Source organism: Microtus oregoni, unplaced genomic scaffold (assembly GCF_018167655.1).
Source record: "Microtus oregoni isolate MIOR12 unplaced genomic scaffold, Mior012 000013F_ref0000133, whole genome shotgun sequence".
NCBI classification, from domain to species: Eukaryota; Metazoa; Chordata; class Mammalia; order Rodentia; family Cricetidae; genus Microtus; species Microtus oregoni.
In genome coordinates this window covers 48,051,490-48,073,589 of record NW_024543072.1, presented here as the reverse complement: position 1 = coordinate 48,073,589, position 22,100 = coordinate 48,051,490, and the positions used below count along the sequence as shown (strand labels likewise).

The window sequence follows — 22,100 nt, the reverse complement described above, 5'->3', positions numbered from 1 at the left end:
TGCTTAATAAATATACGATGAGTTAGCTGAATGTGTTGTCTAAATGCACCGAGGTTATGTATATATTACTGATATTTTTACCCTGGCCTAAAATACTAAGATTTTTTTTTAATTTGAAGCAGAAAAGAATTGGAAATATAAAATTTATCACCATTCAGTATATATAAAAACAATCTAAGTTTGGTGGCATGATTTTTTTTTTTCAATGAAAACTTAACATTCCCCCACCCACATACCACTAATGGTCCCAAGTTGTGACAACGTAAGTTAAAAATTTGTTTCTATGGAAATAAAGTATTAAAACATCTAGTTCATATATATCATTTACTAAAAGAATTTTACATATTACCCAAGCCTCCTGTCTACTATGAATAAGATGCCTTATTGATGGGATCCTTTAAATGTATCTGAGGCACTGCACATGCAGGTTTTAAACATTTTTTCCTCAAGACCTAGAAGAGTGATTGCATCCAAAAGTAGACATATTAAGTACGATCACACTGGAAATCAAGCTGTTTCTGTTTGCTGGCTGCTGTTCTACAGACCCCAGGGTGTCTGAGGGCTTGAAACGCCTCATTTACGGAGTTCCGTAGAATTTCAGTTTTGTTTGTTGGTTTGAGATAGGGTTTCTCTGTGTTACAGTCCTTGCTGTCCAGGACCTACCTCTTGTAAACCAGGTTGACCTTGAACTCACAAAGATCCGCCTGCCTCTGCCTCCAAAGGGCTAGGATTAAAGGCCTGCGCCACCACAGCCCAGCCAAGTTTCCAGTTTTTGTTTTTTAGTTTTTTTAGGTCAGTTATTAGAAAGGGTTATTTTAAAACCTGCATGGAGAAAGACACTTTCTTGGCACTTTTCTTCGGACACGCACAGGAGTGTCTGGCGTCTCATCCTGACAGGTAATGATACGCGCCGAGAAGAGCACAACCACTTAGACTTTTTCCAGAAAACTGAAACAACCATTTTAGGAGGAGGCCACTTAATGCTTTTAGCTCTTTTGTTAAATACGCTTCTAATTCCAATGATATAAAGTGAATTGTAAGAGAAATTAATCTTTTGTTGAGTTTATAGGAGTATTGCCTTTCGGTAATAAGGAAATACTGCCGAGCTAAATTGAGAAAAGGGAGGTGAATTAATCGCTTGGCTCTACGGTGCGTGTTCACGTCCACTAAACTTACCACAACATTTTCCAAGACGAGTTCTCCATCTGGCCGGGTAGTGGATTTCCCTAACAAGTTGGCTATCCGAACACTGTCCTTTCCCCAGTGAATCGCAGGCGTGGGGATTCCGTCAGCAACACATGGGAGAACAGCTTGGGAGTTCTCATTGACTGTGTAGTGTACTTCTGTACTTTGGATCCTCGGAGGCACTATGAAGAATTTAAAGACAGTCACCCAGAAAATTGAGCTCACATTGAAAATCAGCACATAAAATAGCCCTTTGAGGGTGACTTTACTAGGAATAAGACAAAAACAAGGAAATAGTCCCTTGTTATATGAAAGCAACAGAGTTCTTAAATAATATTTCTTTTTATCCTTTGAAAATTTCATATATGTATACAATGTATCTTTAATTGGGTCCATTCCTCTTCCCCTGTACAACTAACTCCTCCCCAAATCCCTCGGGCACATCTCCCCAGACTTCATGTCCTTTTTTTCCCCCTTATATTATTGGTATGTAAAATGAGGAAAGGTTGTTTTAAAACATAAATAAAAATAAAAGAGAAAATAGATTTTTTTCTCACTTAATATATCATGTTTATGGTTTCCCTTCCGTCTATTCCTCCCATATCCTCCCTGTCTCCCTTCCCAGATGGCCCCACTCCCTTTCTGTCTCTCATTAGAAATCAAACAGGGTTCTAAGGAACAATAAAATAAAAAGATGAGGCAGAAACTAACACACCGGGATTGGACAAAACAAGCAAACAGAAGGAAAAGAGCACAGTAGAATCAGAGACGCACTCGTTCACACATTTAGGAATTCCATGAAAACACTAAAGTGGAAGTCATAGTAAATACGCAGTGGACCTGTATACACCAGGCTTGGTGCGTGCTGCCTCAGTCTCTGCGAGTTTATATGAGCTTTGGTCATGTTGATTTAGAAGGCCTTGCTCTTTTGGTGACCTCCATCCCCTCTGATTCTTATAGTCTAGTTATCTGTCTGTCTATCTATCTATCTAAATATTATTTTTAACTCACTGAGTTTATAGTTGCTGACAAGGGCATTCTCTGGGCATGGACAACCCACCAGTAGCTACCCCACCAAAGCAAATTAATTCTTCCTTTCCCTGCAGCCATCAACCCTTAATGGCATCTCCTCTGGGGCAGAGTTTAGTAGCTGTTCCTCACCCATGCTAGAATTTTTAACAGACTTTATCTTGGGTCAGTCATTCACTATTTTGTTTTAAAATAATGTTTTATTTATTCTTTCAGAATCTTGTGCAATAAATTTCAATCATATTCATCCCCTTTTCCAACTCATCCCAGATCCTCTCCTATCTGTCTACCCATCCAATTTGATGCTCTCTCTTTCTAAAAAAACAAACAAACAAACAAAAACAAGACAAAGCAAAACTAACAAAGACAAGAAGGAAAACTTCATGGAATTTAGTTTGTGTTGGCTGATTTGGGTTTGTAGGTGCTACAGTAATACACATGTTTACTTTTTTTGCTGTTTTGTAAAACTGGATCTCTTATAGCACAAGTTGGTCTCAAACTCACTAGTAGTCAAGGATTTGAACCTTTAAATCTCTCGCCTAGCCTCTCAAGTGCTCAAATTTTAGACCAGGGCTACCATACCTTGTTCATAGTAGGTTTCCTTTAGTTCTTTATTTATTTGAAATAAAAAATTAAGGCTATGACTTTATAGGTGACATTAGCTTTAGCCAAGCATGGTACTTTTAATATCTAGGCCTCATTTTAGAAATAGTTTATAAATAATTTGAAAAGTAACCCATATATTAGAACTAATTGTTAGCTAGAAGAAGTGTTTTTTGTTTGCTTCTTAATTGTCTATGACTGGGGTTTTGGTTTTAATGGTTCCTTAAAAAAAATGTCTGCTCTTATTGTATACCTTGGAGCACACAGATATTTACCCTTACATTTAAAAAACTTATTAATGGTTTTGTTGTTACTTGACACATGGGAAATTTTGAAAAAATGTCCACAAATATTTGAACAGAAGAACTTTTTTTCTTGAAGATAAAGATTAAAGGCATAACTACTAGCTCAATGGATTAATAAAAAGAAGAAATCTCGTTGGAAAACTTACGAAGGATGATTTTTTAAATTTATTTTATTTATTAAAAGTTTCTGCCTCCTCCCTGCCTCCCTTTCCCCTCCCCCTCCCCCCACTCCTCACCCCCTCCCCCTCCCTCTCCAGTCCAAAGAGCAGTCAGGGTTCCCTGCTCTGTGGGCAGTCCAAGGTCGTCCCCCCTCCATCCAGGTCTAGGAAGGTGAGCATCCAAACAGGCTAGGCTCCCACAAAGCCAGAACATATAGTAGGATCAAAACCCAGTGCCATTGTCCTTGGCTTCTCAGCAGCCCTCATTGTCCACCATATTCAGAGAACTCACCAAGGCCAGCTGGACTAGGACTGAAAAAGCATGGGATAAAACCAGACTCTCTGAATATGGAAGGATGATTTTTTTTAAGATTTATTTATTTATTATGTATACAGTATTCTGTTTGCATGTATGCCCGCATGAAAGAGGAGGGCGCCATATCTCATTACAGATGGTTGTGAGCCACCATGTGGTTGCTGGGAATTGAACTCAGAACCTCTCGAAGAGCAGCCAGTGCTCTTAACCACTGAGCCATCTCTCCAGCACCGGAAGGATGATTTTTTAACTTGAGTATACTACTCATTTAATTAAAAAGAATTTTACTTGAAATAGTCATTCTTGTTATGAAGTGAAGCAGAGTCAGATGCAGTTGAAAAATAAAGATTTTACAAATTTTTAATAAAGTAAAAAGCAACCGCCACTTAACAACAACAAAAAAAGCTACTCCCAAAAACAGTAGTTAGAGAAAGTTTAATTTGCTATTGTTTCCTACCAGCGGCATTAGCGGAGATCCTATCATTAATCTTGAAATAGATAATAAAACTAACATTTTAATACTGATAGTTATTTTATTTTTAAAACATATTTGGTATATTTTATGTGCTTGAGTATTTTTCATCCATGTGTGTATGTTTGTGCCCAAGGAGGCCAGAAGAAGAAGGTATTGATTCTCCTCAACTGGTGTCACAGACTTCTTTGAACTGCCATGCGGGTTCTGGGAATTGAACCAGGGTCCTTGAGAAGAAGCTTGTGCTTTTAATGGCTGAGCCATCTCTCCAGCTCATTAATGCTGATTTTAAAATATTTTGTTAAACGTCTTAATACAAAGAAAGAAAAAAGTTCATACAGAAAAGAAAAAAGACTGTGTTGCCTTAAAACAACGAATCTTTAGTTCTCATAAGGTTTAAACTGCATATGTTATCTGGGTCATATAGTGATTATTTTTGAGCCAAAATGACGATGCTTCAAGAAGTAAAACCGAAGAGTCACAAAATGCACATGGTCACCACATAAAACAGTCACAGTACGAAGGGGGTAATTTTCCTAGAAATACTGATGCCATCTCTCACACAGATGTGTGCACACACAAGCAAACACAGCTTATGGAATACAGGCTTGAAGGTCAAGCACACAAGCACTGTTCTCCAGGCATGCTGGTTTTGACCGTCATGGCATTTGTTCTTGGTGATCTTTTCTCATTGTCACAGAGACACAACAGATGGAAATAGATAGCTTTAAACAACCTACCGTGGACAGTGAGTGTGGTGCTCACGCTTTTAGATCCTGCCACATTAGCTGCTATGCATGTGTACTGGCCAGCATCGTCAGGCTGAGCAAACGCTATCTGCAGAGCGCCTGAGCTCAGGATGCGCTGGCGAAGGGATTCAGTAAGTGCATGCCCGTCTTTATGCCAGGTGATGTCAGGTGGTGGGAAGCCCTCTGCCTCACACAGTAGAGAGACAGGTTTATCCACGGCAGTGACATATTCCTTCTGATGAGAACCAATGGCTGGAGGAACTAAAAGACAGAAGGTTCAAACAGAGTGTACAGATCACCTCCCATGGTCCTGCCGTGGTAACGAGGTTCTAGACTGTCGGAATCGAGCGCTGTAGTTTGGTTTTGTCTGGAACATTAGAACTCATGAGTTTATTTCAGAAAACTGGTCTTATAAATGAACAAATGGAAGCAGTAGTTGATTTTATATGAGATAAGCATATATTTTGGAAAGATCTCATTCAGAACAGCATTTCAGAGACTCACGATGGTCTAGAGAAATATCTAAACATACACAAAGTTTATGACTCACTTTGAGTACTTAAACTTCTAAAAAGAGCCCTTCAAGCACCATGAAATGCTACACAGCTCAAAGACACTTTCGCCCATGCATTTTCCAGAGAGCTTATCATGACGTCTCAGCCTAGTACAATATTCACAAATGAATGCACAGACAAATGGATTATAGAAAATAACTATATAGACATTTTTTCCCCTATTTCAGACTTGCTAAGTATTTCCCTCACAAGGGATCCTTTACCAAGACTTAAATCATCCACCATAAAAATACTGACAAGTGTCTGTGCTAAGATTATTTATAGAGCCTAGCATTACCTGGCTGAATGCTCGCCTGCCATGACACGTACACTCTCTTTACAAAGACGACCCTATCTAGAATCCCTCAAGCCTCGGAGGTCTACAGATATCTCTCTCTGTTTGTGGAGTGCTTAAATATTATCTAATATTTAATGTGTGCCTTTGTCTTCTCATTGTTCAACCATTTTAACCATTTAGTGAAGAAAAATTCAAATCTTAAGCTTCTTTTTTATGACCACAATCTTGCTGAAACTAATGAATAATTTTGATTCCTGTCTTTTTGTAACTACAGTGCATTCAAAACAACTCTCTTCTTCAATACTGTTCTCCTCCAGCCTCCAGCCAGGTTTCCCCTGCCTCCCTGTGTATTCTCCTTTCCCAGAGTTCAAAGCAATGTACTGTCCTAAAACTTCATCCTTAGTCTTCTTGTCTGTCCATACTCTCCTTAGGGACTCATAGCTAGTCTCTGGAGTTAACCCTGACTGTGTATGAGCTTGGATCTTACACTACATACCTGCTGTGAACTCTAATCCATAGTCGATGTTCTAGCTGACATTTGTATCTGAATTTTTAAAAGATTTCTGCATTCAATGTGATTAAAAAGAAACCATAGCTTATTTCTCCTAGTGTTTCCTCATGGCATTTCCAGTTCCTCAAGCTCAAACTGGAAGCCCAAGAAACATAAGACTCGCCTTCTAATCTTCAAAAAAACTACAACCTTGACATTTATGCTTCCAAAGGCACCTATAATGATCTCTCCTAACTCCTAACTCGCGGGCAGCTCATAGCCTGGCCCTGTCTCTCAGACCATGGTACCTTGAGTAGACATGTCTAACTACTCTTCCAACTCCACTCTTTCTTGTCATCTACACAGCACATAAAAATGTTTAGTCCTGGCTGCACCCTTTCCATTGTGCAGAGAATGAAAGCCAACCCCATGATAGTGTGCCCAGTCCTTCCTCAGCTGGGTCTACTCTCTTTCATGCTTTTCTGCCCTCTCCTTGCCCACCACTGTCTGGTCATACCATCACAGACACTTTAACAAGATGGCTTGTCTTTATTCATTGTTGATTTATTATCTCACCTAGTATGCCAAAGAGTCAGACCCACTGACCTAAGAAAATGCCCGATTTATCTTATTTACATCATTCACCATTCCAGCCTTTGGTTTCTTTTGCACAGAACTGACTAGAACTAATCATCATTCCATTTAGAAGTCGTTTATGTTTCCTTCTTTGCTCATACAATAAGCATAAGAGAAGACACAATGTCTGTAATGTTTAACGGACTTCCAGTTATTGATGCTGAATACAGTTATTGGTGTCAAGTAACAGGAATGTGAGCTTCAGTTATTGTATTTGTTAATTCTCTACAGGAAAAAAAACACACTTGAGGAAATTCAGGATTAATTCACTAAAATTCAGTATATTGAAACCGATTACCATTTTACTTCATATTCTATCTAGAAAATACTCCATTCAAGACAAAAAAATTTTATCATGAATCTGCCAGTTGAACAATAAAAATTCTCTCCCTCCCTCTCTCTATCTCTTTCTCTGTCTCTCTCTCTCTCACTCACACACACATGCCCAATCCCTGCTTTTTCATCAAGTTAGTTTAGTTGCAGTTATTAAAACTGACACTACACATATTTCAGAGTAACCAAAGTAAAAATGTAGGGCTTTATTGCAATTTAAAAATTATATTTTATTACCGTTCTTTGTGTGTGCATGCCCTCACATTGCACAGCTCATGTGTGGAGCTCAGACAACAATTGTGGGAGTGAGTACTCTCCTTCTATAATGTGTTCCAAGGCAGCAAACTCAGGGCATTAGGCTTGGTGACCAGCATATTTAGTTAAGTGCTATCTCAACAGCTTCAGGTTGTTTTTCTTGTTAAAAATCCCATTAAAGGGGCTAGATCAGTGACCTTAGTAGGTAAGGATACTTGCTGCTCTTGCAGAAGACCAGAATTAGTTCCAAGCACCCACATTGGACTGCTCAGAGTGGTCTGTAACCCCAGCTCCATGGGTTCTGACACCCTCTTCTGGCTTCTGTGAGTATTCATGTGCACATACGCACAGACAGATAAACAGAGACAAAGACAGACAAACAGACAGACAGAAAGACACACGCAGACAGACAAATAAAAATGAAATAAATCTAAAACAATCTTATTAAATATGTTATCACAAACAAGAACAAACACATTTGTTCTCTCTTCATAGTAGATATATTCTATGACTCTCAGTGGATGTCTAAAACTGATTCTACAGAATTCCATACCCCCTATGTTTTCTCTCTATATATGCTTATGATGAAGTTTAATTTGTAACTTGGGTAGAGTAAGTGGTTAATAGTGCCCCAAGATGAAGCAGGACAATTGATAGACTGTGGTCTTGTGCCATCCCATTCTTTCTAAAAATGCCACACTTTCACACTTTCCACTCACAGGAAACACCATTCAGTTTTGGCGACATGTGGGAGTTGTCAATATTACAATGTGTGTAGCCTGAGGCTGTCTTGAAGTAAAGATGGGGGACCAAACACAGGTGCTAACTCCTGCGACAGGTGATCTGATGCTGGGCCTAGGAGACTCGGTTTGGGAATCAGGGCTATGCCACTTAGACTTATACTTCACACTGAAGGTGAGGTTTTATTGTATTCAGAAGAAATGAAAATTTACAAGTTGTTCATTTCTAGGATATTCCGTTTCATATTTTAAAAGCCTGTTTAACTGTGAGCAACTAAAGCCACAAAAAGTAAATCCATAAAGAAGTGGCTATTGAATCAAGTAGAGTTTCATAGGAGTTAAAGATAGGTTGGGTTCCCTAGTTTTCTCACATGGTATGGAAAGAACCTGTTACACCATCTTCTACAGGATGGTTCTAGGGGAAAAGGTACAATTAAACAAGCTAAGAGGGAAGAGAGCTGTGCGGAGGAGCAAGCTTAGCTATCGCTTATCAACCATGAGTATAATCATTATACACATCTTTGAGGACAAAGAGGATGAATTACTCAAGTACCTTGTACATTCAGCTTGATTTTTCCCAAGGCTGTGCCAGCAGGGTTCTGAGCCACACACATGTAAGTGCCAGCATCCTCCCGAACAGCTCTAGAGATCTGTAAGCTTCCACTGGGAAGAACAGCAAGGCTTTTGCCTATATCATAGTCAAAAGCAGAGAGAAAAGAAATTTATGTTTGCTTTATTAAAAGTCACAGAGATCCCTGAATGACAAAGCACTATATAGACTGCACTAATCTACCCTGAAATCATGGTAGGTACCTGCGGCAATGACGTTGATGCCTTCCTTTTGCCAAGTAATGAATGGGCTTGGTATCCCTGTTGCTTCACATGGAAGTGAGATAGGGTTGTTTAGAATGACATCCAGTTCACTTGGCTGGGGCTGAATGACTGGAGGTTCTGCAAAAGTCAACCACCACAAAGAATGGCATTGTTTATTATGAAGCACATTGGCCTGTGAGAGTGACGAGCTTCAAGTGACGAGCTTCAATGTGCTAAATCCGCAGTCCCCCAACAGCAGTGAGTTGATTGTACAAGAGAAAAGCTATGACTGGCCTTCTGATGTTCTTTAGATCTTTCTGTATACCAGCTGTTGTAAAAGAACTCTGGTGGAAAAACCAATGTTGGAAGAGATCACAAAAACCAAAGGAGAAACATATTGTTTTAGGTTGTTTTGTGTGGTTTGTCATCCATGTGTAATTTTCATCTATTGAACAATATGTTTCTGGTTTACATATTCCCAAGGCATTACTATGACATAATACCATTTTTTAAAACTAATCACGTCAGGGCATTACCCTTTCTGAGGAGTGGATGGGTTGGGTGGAGTTGGGGCAAGACTGGAGGAAGCAAGAGGAGGGGAGGGGAAACTGTGGTTGGTATGTAAAATGAATAAAAAATTTAAAATAAAACAGAACCACTTATAACACCTAAAATTGCTAGGGTTTGATCATTTAGACAAACGATTTCATAATTCTGTCATAAATATAATTAATTTATTTATTTGTATAAAAGCATAAATAATTATCCCTACCTCCATGATCTGCACACTTTTAGTGTATGGTGCTTGGGGCAAACTCCAGGCTTTGCACATGCTAGAGAAGAACTCCACGTACCTACCAAGATTTTAGTGAACAAACAAGCTTCCATACCTTGGACACGAAGGGTAACATGCCGGTGCGCTGAGCCAGCTGCATTTCTAGCAAGACAAGTGTATCTTCCTGCATGGTTTAGTTGGGTGGCAAATATCTCAATTGCTCCTAATAGGGAAAAAAGTGTTTTTTTTTCCTTATTTGTTTTTGTGACAGGGTCTTACTTTAGAACCCAGACCATTCTGAAACGTTGTATGTTACCCAAGCTGGCCTGGTGCTTACAGCCCTCCTGTCTCTGTCTCCCACAGGAAAGAAATGTTTGAATATAGAGTGCATCTTTATCGTCCTAATTCAATAAGTTATATCGTTCTCATGTTGCTTTTGACGTCACCAGCAAGCACTTAATTAGTCATAGCTTTATTGATGCACATTTTACTTACTAGAAAGGCCATCAAGTATACCATTTAATGACTTTTTCTTCTGATATTTGCAGAGTTGATTAACAGCAACCTAATTTTAGAAACATCTCAAGAAGACTGGTGGCTATTTGTGGTCACTTCTAGCTTCCAGACCCAGCTCTGGGCCACAGCCATCTACCTGCAATCTCTACAGGTTTGCCTTTTCCTAGTGCTTCATCAAGGAGGAATCACATACTCTGGTCTGTTGCTTTTGGTATTGACCAATTTCACTGTAAGCATGTTTTTGGGATTCATTCATTTTAGCAAGCACAATATCATATCCCTTTTTATAGCCAAATAGGTTTCCTCCTTGTGGACAATACCACTTTGTTATATCCGTTCACCAGCTGATGGGCATCTGAATGGCTCTCCTTTTTAGGTACTATGGATGATTCTATGAGCATCTCTAAGGGAATCTGTGTGCAGACAGGATTTCATGGGCCTTGGACTGAGACCCTGGATGGGGCTGCCAAGTTTATGGTAACTCTATGCATCATCCAAAGAAAGTTCTATACTGTTTTCTAGCACAGAACATTGTAATTACATGGTGCAGCCATTTTCTGTTTTATGATAGAATTTTAAACAATCTATTTATCCATGAGAGCTAACCAAAATTTTCTACCTTAAAACCGAAGCTATATGCTGAGTGTTGATGTCCTATTGTTTCCTGTGTATTAAATAAACACATATTTTTTTTAGAACAATATACATATACACCTGAAATCTAAGGACATGAGTTGCTACTCAATCTGTCCCTGATACACCTACCTAGTATAAGATCTATTTTTAGTGATAGTCACCTGTATTTTCATTTAGTTATTTTTCCCTCAGTACTACAAATTGTACAAATCATGGCTATTATAATTGTCAAAAAGTAAATTATAATATTTAGCACCCAAACATTTTGCTAAGTTACATGAACCTTAAAAACCAGAGGCTCAGTTTAGTCCTATAGTCTCAAGAAAGCCCAATTCTGTCTTCTGCATAACATGTTTTTTAAATAAACATTTTATTTGATCAGTAGAAAAAGTGTGACCCTCAGGTAAGTAGAGAATTTCTAAGTCTGCAGTTAGTGAACATGTAACCATGCTTTTTAGATAAGTTTTAGCTATTACATGTTATTTTGTTTTTAGCTTCCTTTTTAAAACCTTCTTCCCCTTCTTATCATAATTGCATTTTAGCAATAAAGGCTTTTTTTTTTTAAAAAAAAATATTTTCCTTATGTTGTAACAAAGGCTGGGCAAGGCTGCCCATTGCTAACTACTTCAATCAATGAGTGTGAACACACAGACTATTGTTACCTGAGGACAGAATCCGATAACCGTCCCCTCTGGGAAGCAGTCTTATGCCATTTTTGGTCCAGTGAATTGAGGGAACTGGCACTCCGGAAGCAGTGCAGGTCATGACTGCTGGGGCCTGTCTGGTTACCAGGAAATCCATGGGCTCATCAGCTATGGTGGGCGGAACTGAAACAGCAAAAACAGAAAACCACACATTTCCTTTGCCTCCACATTCCCAAAGCCGTCTTGTCCCTCTTCATCCTGGTGCTCAGAGAGTGGGTGTAACGTAGGTGTAAAAAGGCTGTCTGATGACAAGACCACCGCATGTGTCCTTCTGCCTGCTTCCACGCTAGCTCTACCTTGGACAGTGAGATCCACTGTTCTCTTGTCCTCTCCAGCGTCACTCGTCACGGTGCACTCATAACTGGCAGTGTCATCCACAGAAGGGGAAATAATGACAAGGGAACCAGAAGAAAGGAGCCTAGAAGAGAGATTCCAATGTGAGAGTCGATGCTTTAACTTCCAAGTATTTTGCAGACAGCATAGAAAGGTACCAAGACCAGCTGAGTGTTAAATGAGCATCGTTATCTGATATAAAATTTGCATGTCAAAACTGAACTCTATGGTAATGAATCTGAACTTTGTTAATGAGAAGCAGCTGCCTGGAAGAGTTGCCTGAACACTGAACCTTGCTTTTCCTGAATAAATGTGTCATAATCACACTACTTCTCCTAGTGGACAAAGTAGATTGACAGCCGTGGCTTAATAGCACAGAATGTGTCCTGGCTTCATCTGAAATGCTTCACATAAAGCATCTTAAAATCTACCAGTAACTTTGCTGGTGGGTATTTGGTTAGTTATATGACATGTAAGTACGTAGAGGTCTATTCATTTCACTCTTTCCCCTGCTTTCCACACCTCTTTACATGCCATGGCTACTTAGGAGATGTACCGTGTGTGTCCATATATATACATATATGTACATGTATATAAACGGTAATGCATGTAGCATATACAATGTTTATATTTAACATGTATAATATATGAAGCTATGTAAATCTCTTGGTAAATTTTCCTTAGTTTATAATTAAAACATGAAAATGAATGTTTGAGAGGCTTAGAAATATTCACACATGACTTAATGTGAGGTTAAAGAATCTGTCTTCTTCAAACTGCAATACCGGAATGAAAATAGTTTGGTGTGGGGCAGGGAAGACTGTTTATTGATTAAAGTGCTTGCTTCACAGATGTGAGGTCCAGAGTTCAGATCCACAGCAAGCCACTTAATTGCCAAGGGACACAGTGGCTCACCTGACATTTCAGACTTGAAAAGCAGAGACAGGGGTCCCAAATAAGCTGGCTATCAAGAACAGACGGGGACCCCAGAGTAAGCTGGTTGCAAGAACAGACGGGGACCCCAGAGTAAGCTGGTTGCAAGAACAGACGGGGACCCCAGAGTAACCTGGTTGCAAGAATTGCTAGTGGTAAGAAGGGTTGATCCTGAGACTGTGAATAAGACAGAAGAGCAACTGAGGAGAATTCCTGACAGCTTAGGCAGACCTGGGACACCTCCACATGCACTCTTATACATGTAAATACATATGTACACGTTTATGCACATGTATACACGCACACTTGAAATGGAAAAAGAAGGGAGTTTGGTTTAATGGAAGTATATTTGACATGCCTCCTGTACATTTTCCACACAAGGTAGACTGAGCCCAAAGTCAAAAAATGAAAAGGATGAGAAGGGCAAAGCTGATAGACGTTCAGAGGAATTACTCTTGGTTTCATATTTCCTCCTAAATCAAAATCACTTCTTGTCAAGGTATCACTATGGCAGCGTTTGGTGTTAGTGCTCTGGCAGATCAATTGATGGGGTAACTAACCATTAGCTGGTAAAGGGATATTGTTCTCTTAAACCATCAGAAATTCCCAGTGACTTAAAGTCTACCTTTAATAGCCATACACTGCTCTATTGTAAGGTCTGGAAGAAAAGCTGGAAGAGGGTAGGCCCCGAAGAAAATGCTGTTTGCTTCCCCTTATCCAATCAGCTAAATATCTACATTATAGTTCAAGGCATAAAATTTTCTTTTTTTATTTTGCCACTAAAACTTTTTATTTTGACTTTCACAGAATAGTTTGTCTTTTATGCAAATAATGTTTCTATCCATTGCCAATATAAAATTGTAGAAGGTGCTAAACAATCATTGGGAAGAACATGCCTACAGACCTCACCAACAGCCTCATGGGCGTGTGTATAGAAAACTTGCACCTTTTATTAAAAAAAGATAGGTTGAAAATTAAATTCCATATTAAGGGAAATATTTTCTACCTACTGGCTAATCCTTCATTCTTTATATATTTACTGCCCCACTGATGGGGTTAAAATGTTGGTTATTTTAAAAAGATGTTTCTAAATGTCAGTTTGGATATTTCTTTTTCTTTTCTTTCTTTCGGTTTTTTGAGACAGAATAGTCTTTGAATAGTCTCATGTCAGCTGGAATTAAAGCATTTAAAATAAATGAATTATTCATACCTGTATGAATTTTGATTTTGATCCACATTAAGAAGCTGCCCATTTTTTCTCCAGTTGATTGATGGTTTTGGTATCCCAGTAGCTTCACAAGCCAGAGTAGTTTGGACATTCACGGTTACTGTTACATTGGTAGGACCCGGAGCAATAGAAGGAGGAACTAAAACATTAGAGGGAAGCATAGTGAGCAACTAGGAAGTTACATGCAGTATTTCTGATGACCTGAAATTTGTCATTTGTAACTTGCCATATGACTAAGCCACAGCCAAGTGTCACAAACCGCACAATGGTCATTTAACCCACAGTAAAGAGGTATTGTGGGCCTTGCCTTGTTCATATTGCAGTGGAATATGCTTACTTAGACTATGAGGTGCAGGTCTACACGAGTGCATTCGTTTTTATTACAGAAAACAAACAAAAAACAAAACAAAACAACAACAGCAACAAAAGTCACTTGACTGAAAGCCTGGAGGTTTTTGTAAATGTATATTTACCATGGACTTGTAAATCTATTCGCCTCCGGTCTGTTCCAGCCACATTGGTTGCCATACACAAATACCGACCAGTATCTGTGACGTGTGCTGTCTGAATATGAAGAAATCCACTTTCCAAGATGGAGTATCTATAAAAAAGATTACAGATACTTCCTTTTGAATCCATCCTTTTCAATGATTTACACTGTGACTCAGATAAACATTATAGACTTGACAAAATCTACTGTGAGTCTTTTTCTGTTTCAGGTGACATTCACAGGGCCCTTGGAGGAGGGCTGGGATGCAGTGAAGGTGTGCAGCAGCAGCGGCAGTCTTGTGGTCCTGATGGATTATTATTATGGGAATTGGGCTTGTGAATTACTAAATTTTGATTCCCATTGTAGAATGAAAATATTAATTCTAAACACAGCAAGAACAAAGTCATGCTTTAGAAAAAAATATTTGAAGACTCACACTTTGATTTCTCATTACAGTATTATCTTCCCTCTTTAACAATGTTACCTTGAGTGGCTCCCAGCTAGCACAGCCCCATCCTTTCTCCATGTTATCCTTGGGGTTGGCACACCTTCAGCGTAGCATTCCAGCACAACTGACTTATTTAAGAGAGTGACAAGACTCTGGGGACCACCAGTGATGCTTGGAGGAACTGAACAAGAAACAAACACGAGCCTAGTTAAAACAAATAACACTGCCTTCACTAAGAATCTGGAGATGTAAGGAGAACTTTAGGCGAAGTGATTAGCTTTGTCTACACTAATCTAGGTTAGAATAAATAGAATTAAAGCCTAACTCTTGAAGTCTTACTCAAGACAGCCTGCATTTGAAAATAAAGAATAAATGGGGAGAATTTAAATCCCCAAGACCGTATGTTAAATCTGGCTCTCTGTGAGAGAGGCGTGAGTAAAATTCAGCTTCGGTCTGATGCAAATTAAAGTTGATATTTCTTATTTCTCTTTAGCCAAATAATGGTCAAAGAATGTTAATGCTGGAACAGCTTCGCTTTAAATAAAGAACAGAAAGTGGGCTGTTTTAATGAAAAGCACATCTGTGGTTAATCATGCAAGTCCCAGAACAGGCGTTTTATTAATCAGAGAGCTCATGTGGGAATACACAGCCTGAACTTTAATTTTAGTATTAGAGATATTAGCTGTGTGGGTCATCCAGTATGTTGTAAAATTTCTTGTGTTAAAATCCAAAGGGACTGTTATGGAGAGAAACCGACATATCTTCCTGAACACTGGCAAGTTCTGGCACCTAGATGTGCGTATTTAAGAAAACCACAGTAGTATGGTGGTGTTTGAGAAAACTGTGATACTGTGCATATGTACAGTGTGCTATCAAGTCACCACCAATCAAGGCAAACTAAATGATGGGCCATTTGTCATGCACAGAGGCAGTGCGATGGTTTCCTCTCAGCTGGATCTGCTAATAATTCTGTGTGTGCACGCGTTTGCATGCATGTGTGTGTGTGTGTGTGTGTGTGTGTGTGTGTGTGTGTATCTGTGGGGAATGTATGTGGACCTGTGTGCATGTGTGTGCATGTGTGTGTGTCTGTGGGGTATCTATGTGTACCTGTGTGCGTGTGTGTGCATGTGTGTGTGTGTGGTATCCTCTATGATATTAAAATATACCTCTAGATCTACATTTTGGATTTGAATTAATTTGCAATATAGGTCTAATATCAATTAAGAATGTCCAAGTAAATAGCATGACCACAAGGACCCACTTAATAAGCTCCTGAAATACATTATCATCTATTCTAATACTGTTGGTGAAACAATCAAATTGTGGAAGAGCCATTTTCCTTACTATTTACAGTGAGGATAAATTCTCTTGTAGTCTTTCCTGCGATGTTGCTGGCAACACAGGTATAGTTGGCTGTGTCTCCCAGGTCTGCATTATTAATTTGCAAGTATCTCCCTCCAGACAGGATTCTTACTCGAGGTGTTGCCTGGATTCAGAAAGTAAAACACATCATCAAAATGTTAGCAAAATAAAATAAAACATTATTTATTTTAAAGTTTTTTGGTGTGTGTGTGTGTGTGTGTGTGTGTGTGTAAGGGGGTATATGTACTATGTACAAGTGTGTGAGGTTGCTTGTGGAGGCCAGGAGGGATTACTGGATCTCTGGAGCTTGGGTTACCGATGGTCGTAAGGTACTAGGAGCTGAACTCAGGTCTTCTGAGGGAACAGCCAGCACTCCTGAATAATGTGTCATCTCTCCAAACCCCAAGTATTATTTTATAACAGCAAAAATCACCAGAACGAACCCGAGACCTGCCATCTGACTAGTTTTGCTTTTGTAATAGTTAAGACCCCTTTCTCTGTTTCAATGATTCTGGTTAAGTCAAGAGTACAGTGCCTCCAATTCCATTCAACAAGGAAATTCAAGACAAGGTGGATGATTCAAATCAAGCCCTTCTCAGTCCTCTTTAAATCTTTTCCTGGAAGCTAGTGACTACCAGAATTAGGATAAACAAAGCCTTCAGAGACTGCTTTCATTTGGCTGCAAACGGCTGGTGAGAATCCTGACCTGATGCTCTATTGGCGGTAGGCATCACCTAAGTGTAGGGAATGACTGGAGTTTGGGTACTCAGCAAAGGCTCCTCATCTGTTTTGGCCTTTTACAAATGATCTGTGAGTCAAGCAGAAGGCTTACCTGTAACCGCTCCCCATTTTTGAGCCACATGATCACAGGTGGAGGTACTGCATCCGATTTGCACTCCAATGTTACCTGTCTGTTCCTTAGCACAGTGAAGTCCTGGGGCTCATCCATTCCAGCAATATTGGGAGGCACTAAGCATGGGAACAGAATATCAGGGCATTTGATAAGCTGGGGTAAATGATCTGTCAGTGTCCAACAACAGTTAGGTTTCCTATACGATAATAGGCATGAACTTCAACTGTTAGTCATTCAATTTATGGTGCAGATAATAAGCAAACTGGATCATTATTATTTAGCACTGTTGTCAATTAAATAATAGAATCTTTCCAACAATGACATGGATAATAGGATAACATATCATTATCACCATTTGACTGACAGGTGATAAGGGAAGCACACAGGAGTCCTTCAGCCAGCATCAATACTGGAAAATACCTGAGTATTAAAAATTACCCAATCAGGAACTATCCACATGATATAAAGAAATCTATCCATTTTTATTGATTTGTACAGACATATTTCTTAGTAAATCATATTTATAATTTATTTAGGTAGGTCTAAATTTTGAATAGGAATAGCAGGGACACTTTCCAGATAATCTGCATTCCTAGTCATTTAGGCTCTGAAAATTAAAGATCTGTTTAGTCTTCAAACAATCCTCCCCATGACAAATGATTTAAATTTATATATAAAAGTAATATTCAAAAGGGTCTAGTTAATGCAAACTTTCTAGAGATTTCCAAAATCCTCAAAAGTGTATATGTATTCATGCGTGCATGGGTAAACAAATAAGTATTACAGAAAAATTTCAAAATATGTCTAAAAAGGCAGAAACCACCTAAATATCCTCCAATAGGGAAGAAGATATAGGGTGACATGCAATCCTAAAATTGATCTTATAAACTGTATTAACATAAGGATGTTCATCAAACCATTAAGTGAGATATAAAGCAAATTAAATTCTGTGCTCTCTATTATTACTTTTTTATTTTTGATATTTGGGACCTTTCTATTTCCACAGTCAGTTATAAACTCTAGACTTAAGCAATCTTCCCACAATAACTTTCCTAGACGCTATGTGCTACTATGTCTAGCTATCATCACATTTTTTGCAATGAAATGTTCACTTGAAAAGCATTGCATCATTGTGTGGTGAAATTAAGAATTATTTTTATTCTCTTCCTTATTGTAATTCATATTCTTTTATTTTTAAAATAACAATTTGAATGTTTTTGTTTGAAAACAAGACAAATAACAAAAAACCTCACTGAACTATACCCAAAGAGTACATAAGTTATTAACAATAAATTTATAAAAATATATACTTCTTAATTTATAGACATATGATGTGCTGTGAAATGGCCTGATCATTTCTAATATCATTTCTAAGTAGGTTTGTGTGTGGGTCAAACATAAATCATGACACTTACCATGTACTCTCACTAGATACTCTTTATCGTCATCCCCTGCAGGGCTGGAGGCCAGACATGTATATCTTCCTGTATCCTCCACCTACAAAACCCAGACAAAGAAATCATACAGGATTAACACGCTAGTGTTGGTGATCAGACCGCAAATTCACTAGAACTAGTAAGATTACCAATAAAGGCAAAATAACATGAGGAAGTACAACAGAAAGAACAAAAGTTCTCATTATGCTTAATGTCTTGATACTGCACATTGGCTGACATAGATGTTATGTATACAACCACGTTTAAAGGAATTTTAAAAACTGATACAAAAATATCAAGAAGGCATACATAATTATACGGCTGTGTGTGTCTATGTGTGTTTATAAAAGATCTAGTGCCAAATATGGTAGATCAGATGTTTAATATTAATTCTGAGGAAATAAACATTTACAGGTTCAAGCTGCAGATCATAAACTTCAATTACACTCTTTTGGAAGGAAATGTAGTGTATTTATAAAAGCAGCTGATTAAAAAAAACGCCAGATAACTAAACCAAACAAATTAATATCACATCTTGACTGTCACTGAGATATATGGTGATAGAGTGTCGTTTGACAGCAGAATCTACTTGACTAAAACTCAAAGCAATTATTTTAAAATCTTCATGAATGTGTTATGTTGGAGGTTGGTTTTCATCTGTATGGCATTATGTGAACACCATATCTGGAGATATTGTTCTGGTAAACAGGTTACCTTATTATTATCAAAACCACATTTTATAATGTAAGAAAGCCCAAGCCATCTCACTTATTTTACTATTTAACATTCTCAGAATACTGGCATTAAAAAATTCTTATACTCAAAACTGACTTTATAGGTTATGAAAAAGATTTTTTGTTAGGTTGTACACATTCCTTTGAAAAAGTTTAAGACTAGAGTGAAAAACGGTTAAAAATACTTTAGATAAAAGTTCACATAAGCCTTTGATTAAGAAGTAGAAAATGGTTGTCAGAGAGAGAGAGAGAGAGAGAGAGAGAGAGAGAGAGCGCTCAGTGTGGAAGAGTGCTAGCTAGGCAGCATGAGGGCTGAGTTCAAATCCCAGCAGCTATTTAAAGAGCCACACAGCGCTGCATGTGCCTGAAACCTAGCAGTGGGAAGCCGAGCTATGAGGATCTCGAGAGTCCTCTGGTCAGCCACCCTCGCTGAAAAGGCAAGCCCACAGCTCCATAACAGACCCGTCTCCTGTCACTAATGTTGACAGTGCGAGAGGAACACATCTAACATCGGACACAGGCCTCTACATGCTCTACACAGTCCCACGCATGCGTTACACACAGAGAGAAGCACTGCGCGCGCACACACACACACACACACACATACACACACACACACAAATCGTTTTCTAGAGAACTTAATTTTTTGATCATCTCTTTAAATCCTTTAGCTCTTCTCTGTCAACGCTTATTCATTCTAGACGGATAAAACTCCTTCCGCTTGTCTTCAGTTTGTCCAATTGGAAGTGTCACTAGGGCCTACTCAAACTTTGCTTCCACCAGGAAATATTTCCCAACAACTTGCTTCCATCTGTTTCCCTAGAGTCACTATCTATATTAACAGGTTAAAGTGTGCTTCTCTGATAACAGGTTTGAAATGTGGTAAGAAGATGCATTGGAACCTTTGTTGGCATGTGTTAGACATCAGAAGAAGAAAGCATAGTGACAACGTTGGATAAATGTAGTTGACTATAGGATGGGCATCTTTTGTCTTGGACCAAGCCACAGACTTAATGATGGAAGATAATATAGGAAAGTAATGTCTATACCATTCAAAGCAGAATTTGCTAAGCAGTGATTAAGTGCTAGGCATAATGATACATAGCCTGGAAGTACATATAAAGACTAAATTCAGAACTATAAAATCATTAAGATTTCCCATACTACGAGGCAATGCTGTGGCAGCAGTGCACAAAATGCCAAGACAACACAACAGGGACAGCGGAAGCCGGGCAAACTTGAGACTCGGCCTTGCTTCATGTCCCATCTCAACGCTGTTCCCAGGGGTTTGTTGGTCTCACATCTAGTGGGGTCTTGCAAGAAGTTTTATTTCCTTGAGGCAGAGGGGAAGTTCTTGACGGGCTTTGTTTCAGTGCATGGTTTGAAGGTTTAACCAGACCTTTCTGGGTTTCTGCTATGTTTGGAATGAAAGGAGAAGAAGGGATATGCTCCAGAGGACACTGACGATGAACTGTGCTGTCTACTGGCTCCGTTACTCACTACGGTCAGTTGCTGTGCCTCTGTCAAGATTATACATTGGTAATGAAGACTTTCCCTCCCAGAGTGGTCAGAAGTGTGAAGAGTATGACAGAGCCCCAAGTCTAACATAATACAGAGTGGAAAACACATCTTTATTTCCCTCTTCATCCAGTTCGCTTCCCCTCTCCCTTTTTTCAAAGTGAAAACGAGAAGTAATTTATTATTTTAAGTCATATAGAATGATTATAACAGTAGCCAGAATTTTAATTTTTTCCTAATTTTTGTTGTTATGTAATGTATTTCTATGGCACCAACCCAAACATATTATGTTCCCTGCCTTTGAACTCCCCAGAATATAAAATTGATTTTATCACCATCATCATTATTGTCATTATTCATTTCATTGTTATTTTATCTGAAGTTTACAAGTGAAGGCATTAGGGCTCTGATGAAGAATCTTTATGATATAAAGTTCACCTTTATTATTAATATGAAAAATGTTACAATATATCACAGAATAGTCTTTAATATGTTCATATTTCTGATCAGTTTTTTAAACATAAACCAGAAGAACCATTGAATTTTACTGAAAGATTGTGATTTAAAACACTGTTTCTCCAGCCTTCCATGTTGGTTAGTTCCTTTTAGGGATGAAAAGTACAGTCTGAAATCTCATATATTATATGTTGGATTGCTTTCTTCTGCTTAGTAAAGAACTACATAGAAAGAGGTAAGAGCTTCAGAAAACATACTAACAATGGAGCTTTGAAAATATGCTCAAGTTAATGAGAAGGAATCTTGCTTTCTTCAAAACATTGTATTAGATTCTTCATCATCCTCCTACTCATTTCCCCAGTCATGGTTATTATAGAGGCCATCTACCCTTGGCAAAAATCACTGATGTATTCAGAGGCACAGATGCAATTATTCAATAGTTATCATGCACTAGGGAATAACAATGTAAAGAGAATAAAATAATCATATGAATGGTGACATTTACCTGAGCACTGGATACTCGAAGGATGGCCCCTCCTTCCAGAATCTGTACTTGATCTGTCTGTACAAAAGGCCGGCCATCTTTCATCCAGGAGATTTTAGGAGCAGGGATTCCAGAAGCCATGCAGGTCAGCTCAAGTGGGTCATTCACAATTACTGATACCTCTCCAGGTCCTTCAGATCCATTGATGTGAGGTGGTTCTAATGACATGGAATCAGACAACAGGAAAAGAAACTAGTT

General features: G+C 38.6%; 1 protein-coding gene across 1 annotated transcript in view; it reads right to left on the bottom strand.

The window, feature by feature from the left end:
• The window catches only part of Hmcn1 (hemicentin 1), a 441,231-nt gene that overhangs the window by 49,626 nt on the left and 369,505 nt on the right, over positions 1-22,100 (bottom strand). Inside the window, exons 69-82 of the mRNA XM_041662626.1 lie at positions 21,864-22,060; positions 18,630-18,711; positions 17,194-17,330; positions 16,344-16,485; positions 15,036-15,180; positions 14,535-14,662; positions 14,044-14,200; positions 11,864-11,985; positions 11,526-11,690; positions 9,827-9,934; positions 8,937-9,074; positions 8,677-8,811; positions 4,809-5,078; positions 1,177-1,367 (exon numbers count right to left, since the gene is read on the bottom strand). Coding sequence (XP_041518560.1) covers positions 1,177-1,367; positions 4,809-5,078; positions 8,677-8,811; positions 8,937-9,074; positions 9,827-9,934; positions 11,526-11,690; positions 11,864-11,985; positions 14,044-14,200; positions 14,535-14,662; positions 15,036-15,180; positions 16,344-16,485; positions 17,194-17,330; positions 18,630-18,711; positions 21,864-22,060 — 2,117 coding nt within the window. The remainder of the gene's footprint in view (positions 1-1,176; positions 1,368-4,808; positions 5,079-8,676; positions 8,812-8,936; positions 9,075-9,826; positions 9,935-11,525; positions 11,691-11,863; positions 11,986-14,043; positions 14,201-14,534; positions 14,663-15,035; positions 15,181-16,343; positions 16,486-17,193; positions 17,331-18,629; positions 18,712-21,863; positions 22,061-22,100) is intronic.